Genomic DNA, 9,803 nt, shown 5'->3' with positions numbered 1-9,803 from the left:
TTACATAATTTTTTGTTTTTCCTCCTGTGCCTATAGAAAATATATTATAATGTGTCTACACATTTTGCAATATGAGCCAGGGCTGCCAAACATGAGTTCGCAGGACTAGGGCATGTTAAGATGCATTTGGGACAGGACAAGATTGTATATATGTAAGCTCTCACAAGCAGTTCAATGACCAATGGCACTCTCCTCCATAGGCCAGCTTGTGAGTCTGGATATACATACAACAGAATTCAGCGGCACTCAACGTGAAAAACGTCAGGAGACAGTGGGCCTGATTCAGCAAGGTAAGCACGCTAGCAGATGCACGCAAACTGACACTGCGAGTATCTGCTAATCAATGCATAAGTGCACAAGAAGCAGACACCCAGCAAAACATAAAGCCGCCCACCTCTGCCATGATTGACAGCATAAACATCGGGAACATTGAGTGCCATCGAAGCTGCGTAAAAGCTAAGGGTAGACCTGACATGCAGTAGGACTTGAGATATTCTTGCACGCAGGGAGGCGCCTGGGAAGCATGCGGCGGCGCCGCTGAGAGTAATTTATGCACGTCTCCATAATGGCGTGCGAACGGCCTGCGTTCGGCCGACCACCCCCGTCACCACCCACAAATGGCACTTCCTGTCAATCAACATCGGAAGTCTCTGCAGGCTCCCTGCGTACTCTAATGGAGCTCTAACCGTACGCAGCAACCTGTGCACACAATGCGATGCATACAGGGCCGGATTAAGGCTTGTTGGGGCCCCGGGGCAACTAAATTGTGAGGGCCCCTGGGACCCACCAGGCAGTGGTTGCCGCGCATGTGCAGTTAGCAGTACTGCGCATGCGCAGAAGCCCCCGCAGCACTCCGAGCACATCTCAGGGATGGAGCCCCTGTCCCTGTGTGTGCCGATTGTTATTCTACAGGTATGATCGCATCTTGCAGTGCGATCATGGGCGGTAATGTCATGCCCAAATCATATTGCAAATGAAATAATTAATAAATTGGCCCCCATGATCCAGTATGCTGCCAGGGGCAAACACAAAATATTGAGCGGGGGGGGGGGGGGGTGAGAGAAAGAGAAGGGAGTAGGAGGAAGGGGGATAGAAAGGGAGAGACACAGAGGGCCAGATGTATGAAGCTCTGGGAAGTGATAAAGTGCAGGGTGATAAGCGACCAGCCAATCGGCTCCCAACTGTCATTTTTCAAACACAGCCTGTAACATGACAGTTGGGAGCGGATTGGTTGGTCGTTTATCACTCTGCACTTTATCACTTTCCAGAGCTTCATACATCTGCCCCAGAGAGTGGAGAGAAAGAGAGAGGGAGGGACAAGGAGGGGGAGAGGGGGAGGGAGAAAGGGAGGGAGTGAGACAGACAGGGAAGGGAGAGCAAGATAGAGAAGAGAGAACGAGGAGAGAGACAGAGAGGAAGTGAGAAAGAGAGAGAGACCATGGCTAATTAAATACGCCCCAGAGACAGAGAAGTCATGAGTGACAAGATGAGAGAGAGAGAGGAAAGGACAGAGTATACACACACACTGTACCTGCTGCAGGATCAGATCAGGCAGGCAGAGCTCTTCTGAATGATTTGGGTCCCGTCATTAGGCTCCGCCCCCTGCCCATTCACCCGCGAATCGCGGGAACGAGGGGGTGGGGCTTCCAACGTCCTCCACGATCAGTGACAGTGTGCTCAGCTGTCACTGCTGCCGGCTGGTACTGGCCACAGAGTGTCCAGACTCCAGAGTGGCCCGGAATGCTTGCGGCAGTGTGGGGGCCCCCAATGTGTGGGGGCCCCTGGACGACCGCCCTGCCTATAATCCGGCCCTGGATGCATACCCATGCACAGAATGAAAACATCGGCTAAGTGCATGCGTTCTCTCACTTGCGTTGCTTGCTGAATCAGGCCCAGTGACCGTTACTAAACCAACGTTTTAATGGGATTAATCAATTTTCCGCATTATTCTGGTGTGTGTGTGTGTGTGTGTGTGTGTGTGTGTATATATATATATATCTCTATAGATATATATATATATATATATATATATACATACATACTGTAGTGTATATATAATCCTCCTGTAATGAATATGTACAGTATATGGAGCCAAGCCAACTGTGTATACATTACTAACAAATATGAACAGTACCTGTGTGCTGCTATTCACGCTGATTGCTGCTGGTGGGCGGTGCAAATCTTGCAGTGACACTGTCACTGTGGTGACAGAGAGGCTGATGTACCTGCTGGGACGAATGCGGCAGGAGCTAGCTGAGACAGGGAGGCAGGCCATGGACGCGGACCCTTATTTCACCTGGGAGAGACAGGACAGCGGGTCCCTGCCGGGCGGTGAGTAATACTTTGCAGTGTGCCACGCGCAGGCTGGCAGCTGCATACAACACAGTCTCTCTCACCAAGAGAGCACCAACAGCCGCATGGGATTGGAGGCGGGACCGCGTGACTTGACGTCACGCGGTAACTCGCGCAGTGCTCCTCTGGGAGCGCTGTGAACGGGTGATTACTGCAGGCAAAGGGGCCCGTCTACGGGGCCCTTGGATCCCGTCGGGCCCTAGGCGAGCGCCTAGGATGCCTAACGGAAAATCCGGCCCTGCTAAGCGTTGGCAGCCTGGCACAGTGCTGCATCGCATCTGCTGCCTGGTGTGAAGTTTGTGAGGAGGCTGGAGGCGGGACCGCGTAGGGGCTGGAGGTGGAGCAAAGGCTCCGTCAGCCATTTAATTAAAAAAAAAATTCCTAAGCATCTGCGCTTTTGCCGAAGCGGTCCAGCTGCCTGATCGCGATAAGGGGGGGTCAGATAGCGAAGGGCGGGCTGAGCGGGAACTGACCTGGCGTCCCGGCAGCCCTTTCCACCCCCGGCATCAGCACAGGAGGGAATATCAGTAGGACTCAGGAGACATTGAAGACTTGAGTCGGAGCAGCAGAGTGGGCCAGCCAGTAACGTCACCGGCGCCGGGCCCACCTGCCGCAGCCAATCTCGCTGTATGTGTTTGGAGTTTTTATTGCCTTCTCCGGGGATGGAGGGGGGGGGAGCGAGTGTAGATTTCTCAGCCTGTAAGAGTAGCTTCCGGGAGAGGGAAGACCATGCTCTCTCTCCAAGGCAGCTTCAGCGGGCCGTCCCTCAGGTCCCGGCACCCTTAGGCAGCTGCCTAATGGAAGCGCCAGCCCTGAGTGGTTTCAGTAAAAGGAAGGGTGGTATCGTCTAGGCCATAGTCAGAGTCCAAATCTGACTAAGGGCCATATTCGATTTGAGCGAAAAGCCGTTTTCATGTGCTTTTTTGTGAAAATTTTGCCTACTTTTTTTTCTCCGTATTCAATTCCATTCCGTTTTCCCCTATGCGAAAAGTCAAGGCACTGAAATAGGCGATACTTTTTCTCAACAGAATAGCAGGTGAAAAAAGTGTCAAATCTATATTTTGGGGTGCAGATGTTGGGAAACCACTCAAAACCCTTGGTACACCTCCCAATGGACAATTCACCCAAAACAAGGAATTTAAACATTCCAGGAACACCCAAAAAAATGCCTTTGAAATGTGGGGTGAAAATGACAAAAGTGAGAGGGCAACTTCAAAAACTAGTGAAATAAGCTTCTGAGGTGCTCTAAAAAGGGGCCAAGTGTGTTTGGGGATTGCAGGTGCTTTTATGACGGAGGAATTTCACTTTTCTAAAACTTCACTTTAGAGACATTAAAATATGCTGGCACCCATTTTCAAGTACCCCAAATTTGACATGACTACTTATTTTCACCAATAAATACTGCTTAATGCCATTCTTCACCTATTTTGCAAGGATGCTAATAACAAGGATTTTAAACAACTTCAGTACCCCAAATAGTTTTATTAGGGCTATTGGAACACTTCTACATTGATCCCCAATGTTAGTACATCTTTTTGGGGGGTTCAGTCTGATTTCCCCCAAGTCTGACAGTACTCTCCACCTGTTCTGCATTCGCCGTTTTCGCCTGTTTAGTAATTGAATACGGCGGAAAATGGGGATGCGCACAATAAGTTTTCACGTCCAAAACACACGATGTAGGCAAAAAGTCGGGCAGGTGGAACTTTTTCGCGGATGCGAAACTAATTGAATATGGCCCTATGGCCTAGAAGAATCTGAGGTCCCTGATATCAGGCATTTAAAAAAAAAAAAAGAACCAGTCTCTCTGCATGGCAGGGACAAACTACAGAGGAGAGAGGTTTTATTCAGTAACTTGCCCCATCAACCCTGGATGCAAACCATCATTATTGTAGGTGTGCAATTTATGCTAAAGGAAAAAAAACATTGGCAGAGTGAAACAATGCAGATAAAACAATTGCAGAATATTTTTATATGCCAGTTTTGTCCTACACAGAACAGAAACACAATATATGTGACAAAGCATTGTGACCAATGCTTCTAGCATTCTGAACAGGCAAAGTGGCACCATACAGCTCTTCCTGCATACAGATGTAGAACAGGTGCTAGGAGGTGTTTCCAGCTGTCATCCATACAAAGAAAATCAAACACCAATACTGAGAGTAACACCCAGAATGCAAGACAAATAGCACTATGCAAATGTCAATACACACAATAGAACAGAGATATTTACAGTTAAAGATGGATTATTAGAATTTAAGGATTGGACAAAGCACGTTTATCAACAAAATATATCAGTAAACCAACACTTAAAATAGCATTGTTACTATGCCTAGGTAATAACACCTTCATCCATTAAAAAAGGTAATTTTCAGAAAATTGTTACATAACACCTTCACCCACTCGTCTCTTCAATAGGAATTGTGCATGAATAAATACAGAAAGTAATATCCAGCATATAAAACAAGTCACCAGCCATAAGTACATATAATATGTACAGTTCATATTAAAGTTTAAAGAGACCCATTATTTAGCATGACAGAGCTGGGACAGAGGTCCAGGTCTCCTAGTCACAGCCAAGTACACCCCCTCTTTCTGCAATCCCCCAGTTCATAAATCTCCTCCAGATCAACAAAGAGAACAGTTGTCTGCGTATATATGACCGTGTTTTCTGTACTCGTCTCCAGGAGAGATTGGATCACACCAGTGAATAGGGCACCAAAGTAAATTGGTCTTACTAGACAACCCAAGTAAATCTCTAACGCTAAACATTCCCAGGATTTACATGAAGTGCCCTAATTCAGACCACAGATCCCTGTTACTTTCTTACTGACCACTGACCAACATTGTATCTTATATTCATTTTTACAGGGTAACTGCTTGCACAATTCAATAATTAGTGCTTATTGTTAAATGTTCCATTTACTTAAACATAAATGGAGCTTCTATAAATACAGAAAGATGGCGGAAGAACAACAATGAACATAATGCATATTTTTATGTATGAAAAAAGTTCTTATCAAAAGAGATGTACAAGTGGACCGCACCTGATCCTGAAACATGGCTCCTCCAAAAGCCCAGACAGCAGCAAACACAAAGTACAGCTCATACAGCTCCTTGGGACAGTCAGGAGGTGTGTTTTCCTTAGTCAGGAGACATTCCAGGAGGTAGCACAACATCTGCACCATGCTCTGCTCTGGGATCGGTATAATCTTCTTCAGCCTGTTTAGAGTTAATACAATATGCGTAATTATTTCAACTTTCAGTTCGCCAAAGGTGACAAAAGTTTTATGGTGTAGCCTAATGCCCAATCCTAAGACATCTCCTTAATGCAGATTTCCTAATAGTAGTCCTGAAAATAACTTCCAATTGAGCCTTGTATCCTACTGGGGCAAGAGATAGCTGAAAGTGACTTCGCTAGAACAGAGCACCATGTTTCTACTGGTTTGTTACCCAACTACACTCTACAGCCAGCTGTTGTTAAACTACAGATCCCAGCATGTCCTGCAACAGTTTTAGTGTGGAAAATTAGCAAAACTGTGTCAGGGCATGCTGTGTAGTTCTACAACATCTGGGGGCTGCAAATTGCCCACCCCTCAATTTGATATTTGAGCACTTGAAATGTATTTATTTTATATCAAATATATTTACTTTTCTGAAGATGGAATGAAAAACACTACATTGCAGCCCCTTCGCTCTATGGGCCTGATTCAGTACGGAACGCAACTGCGATCACAATAGCGATTACGCACGCAGTGTCACTGCGAAGATATGCTAATGTCTGTGATTGCTATGCCATACGCAGCGGAACATAAGGGCGCCCACCTTACCTTACACACATCCGTAATACTTAGCAAGACTGTGAAACCATTGGTAACAGAGTACAATATCTTCCTTATCAACACTTGCACAAGCTCTGACCTTACTTAGGAATTGCTAACCTCATCACACGCAGTGCAAGCCCAAGCTGCGTATGGGGCATCGCAGTGGCTAATTTATGCACGCCCCTGCAACGGCGTGCAAACGCGCTGGCATGCCTGCGTTTCGCCGACCCCCCCCGTCACCAACACAAACGGTACTTCCTGTCAATCACTCTGCGATGGGTCTGCGTAGTCACTGCAATCCCGATCGCAGTGGAGTGTTCGCGCACTGCGATGCATGCGCAGAACGCAACAATTGGCCGATTGCGTGCGTAATCGCAGTTGTGATGGCTGCTGAATCAGGCCAGGTTACATGGGAACTATTAGCTTGACGGTATTATTACTTGGGATACAATTATGTATAATCATTTTTGTATATATGTTTTTTTTACGACAGCAAATAAATGTTCTGTTTTCCCTTTCTATACATAAAAATGAGATTGTTTTTCCCACATATGCTCGGTGACGCACACTGTGCTCTGCAAAGCTAAGAAACAGGTGCTGGTGTTCACAGAACTGACTACTTGATACAAACTCAAAACAAATGAAAAATGGAAACCCAGTGATGTCTAATGATTATTTCATGGAAAATCTATTATGCAAACAGCCTGCTGTGCATTTCAATGAGACAAAATGAATTCTGTAAAAAGAATTAATCCAGGTCCTCTTATATAAATATTATATGCTGCTGAGTGTCCATTCATTGCAATAGCAGCACGTGAACCGGGCTCAGGCACTCAAAATGGAAGCCGGGCACTGAGCAACTTTCCAACTAGAGGCCTGTTGTATACAAATAGAATTAGAAATACTGTACATTCAGTTTGTCCTTTCTGAATGATGGGAATGAGTTAGACTTTGCTTGATGAGAACAACTGTGTGGGTGAACAATAGCATTTGATAGTAAATGTATGCGACAACCAACATTGGCATTTAGTGAGGTAGGAGAGAAGGATGCAAAAGAAAAGCATGTCTGACCAGTGGCATAAATAGGGTATTTGGAGCCCCCCCAGTGCCCGCAAAAAATGGGAATGGTCACATACCACAAGGGCTGTGGCTTCTGGAAAAAGCAGGCATGGAAACATGACACACCACCGTTTCTCGTCACTCTGGGAACATTCCTTTCCATTCCATATGCACCTTAGTGCCCCAAGTAGTAGTGCCCCTCTTGCAATGCCCACTGTTGTAGTGCCCCTTATGCAATGTCCCCAGTAGCAGTGCCTCTTACACAGTGACCCCAGTAGTGGTCCCCCTTATGCAGTGCTCCTAGTAGTGCCCCTCATACAGTGACCCCAGTAGTGGTCCCCCCTATGCAGTGCTCCCAGTAGTGCCCCTTATACAGTGCCCCCAGTAGTCGTCCCCACTATGCAGTGCTCCCAGTAGTGGTCCCCCTTATGCAGTGCCCCCTGTAGCACCCCTTATATTGTGTCCCCAGTAGTAGTCCCCCTTATGCAGTGCCCCCAGTAGTGGTCCCCCCCTATGCAGTGTCCCCAGTAGTGCCCATTATATAGTGCCCCGAGTATTAGCCCCCCTATGCAGTGCCCCTTATATAATGCCCCAGTAGTAGTCCCCCTTATGCTGTACCCCCAGTAGTGCCCCCTCCCCCATCCCACCCCAGCAGTGCCAGACAGAGACACACGCAAAAACAAAAAAGAACACTTACCGTGAATTCCCGGTCCTGCACCCGCCGCTGTCCACTCCTCCATCCTCCCGGGCCGGCCCGCTCTGCACTATGGGAGACACGCCATGACATCCCTCCCATCACCCACTGCAGGAGCCAGAAGATGGAGCTCATGAATGAGCTCTAGTCTGGCTCCGACAGTGGGCGCAGCAGTCAATGACAGTCTGTCTGACTCTCATTGGCTGCCGAAACAAACACACTGCTGTCGGGTAGTACGAGTGTACTAGTCAGCGGTGTTATTTGTTACTGTGTAGTGTCCTGGAACGCGGACCACATCGGAGAAGGCAACCCTTCACCAATCAGTGGAGGTCCAATTCCGATACATAAGCCTTTTTCGCCGATGCACCTTCGTTAGCATTTGTGCAATGACCACCCGTTTGCGTCGGAGTCCCATTTGCATCAGGGTTCGCTGAACTGTCATTTTAGACACACGTCTGGTGGCCCCCAAGTTCATTTTGAATGTGAGCTGCTCCACTATAGCGTGTTGGTCAGCCCTCACACACCTTTGTAGCAGACGTTCACCTCTCACATCAATGGCATGTGGTGCTCCGGAGTTTCCACATTGGTTATTTGCAATGGGGCCATTTATCCAGTCACGGTACACCTTCGCCACAGCAGCATGCGAAAAGGTCACAAACTGCTCTGTTTCAGAAATACTGCCACCTTTGGCCCGAAAGCAAATAATCATCCCTTTTTGTAACTCAGATAAATCGCCACTTTTACCCATGACAGCAAAGAGTGATTCGTGTGCAGACGCCTATCGCACACCTTATATACCCACCAAGCCAGCGCACGGCATGTGACGTACTTCATTGGCTACGCGCTGCCAACGTAACATGTAGGAGGTGGTCACAATAGTGGGACTCGCGTGTGTGTGTGTGTGTGTGTGTGTGTGTGTGTGTGTGTGTGTGTGTGTGTGTGTGTGTGTGTATACACATATATATGTGTTCACTCTAGGTACATTCTAAATATAGGGGGCAACCGCAAATACTTCATTTAGTCCATGGGGAACCATGGTCCCAAGTTTATAAATCCACTGACACTCCTGTTTTAATAACAGTCTATGCCTGTCCCTTCCCCTGCGAGGGAGGGGTGGGCACATGATCGATGGGCATAAAAAGAAAGTCTTTTAGAGTGTGACCCTCCTCAACAAAGTGTCTGGTCACTGGAGGTGTGTTAGGCTCAACTTTCACAAAAGCTTTTTTGATGGACCGATGCATCGCGATCCTCTCTTTTACCATACGGATAGTCTTGCCCACATAAAGTTTATTACAGGGGCAAATGATCACAAGTGAAATTTCGTGTCGCAGCAAATCCGGTGTTTAAGATGATACACCGTCCCCTTAGTAGGATGGACTATGGTGCTGCCAGTCTTCATGTGTATGCAATTGACACAACTCATACATTTGAAGGACCCTTTCTGAGGATTCAACCAATTGCTGGTGAAGTTACTTCTCGGACTAATATCCGAACGAGAGATCTTCTCTTTCATGTTTCTGCTCCTCTTATAGCAAAACAATGGCACGTTTTTGCAAACATCCTTCAAAATAGGGTCTGTATGGACTATGGGCCTGATTCAGACTTGGCAACAAAGAGAGATATCTCTCTCAACTGATCATCTTGGTGAAACCATGCTGCACTGCAGGTGGGGCAGATTTAAAACGTGCAGAGAGATTTAGATTTGGGTGGAGTGTTTCCAATCTGACATCTAAATTGTAGAGTAATATAAAGCTGTGCAGTATTTGTGGGCTACATGCAAAAGCAGCCAGTATTTACCCTACATGTAAAAAAATGTATGTATTTACACCCCTTGCATTGCAACATGGTTTGTTCAGGTTCGCGGTTGAGAGAGATAT

General features: G+C 47.0%; 1 protein-coding gene across 1 annotated transcript in view; it reads right to left on the bottom strand.

Annotated features, from left to right (window-relative positions):
• DNAH9 (dynein axonemal heavy chain 9) overlaps positions 1 to 9,803 on the bottom strand; it is a 319,894-nt gene that overhangs the window by 190,443 nt on the left and 119,648 nt on the right. The window contains exon 36 of the mRNA XM_088468617.1: positions 5,397 to 5,571. Coding sequence (XP_088324743.1) covers positions 5,397 to 5,571 — 175 coding nt within the window. The remainder of the gene's footprint in view (positions 1 to 5,396; positions 5,572 to 9,803) is intronic.

Source organism: Taudactylus pleione, unplaced genomic scaffold (genome assembly GCF_031769625.1).
Source record: "Taudactylus pleione unplaced genomic scaffold, aTauple2 ptg000012l, whole genome shotgun sequence".
In the NCBI taxonomy this organism is placed as follows: Eukaryota; Metazoa; Chordata; class Amphibia; order Anura; family Myobatrachidae; genus Taudactylus; species Taudactylus pleione.
The sequence above is the reverse complement of the archived record's forward strand: the minus strand, read 5'-3'. Positions and strand labels throughout refer to the sequence as shown.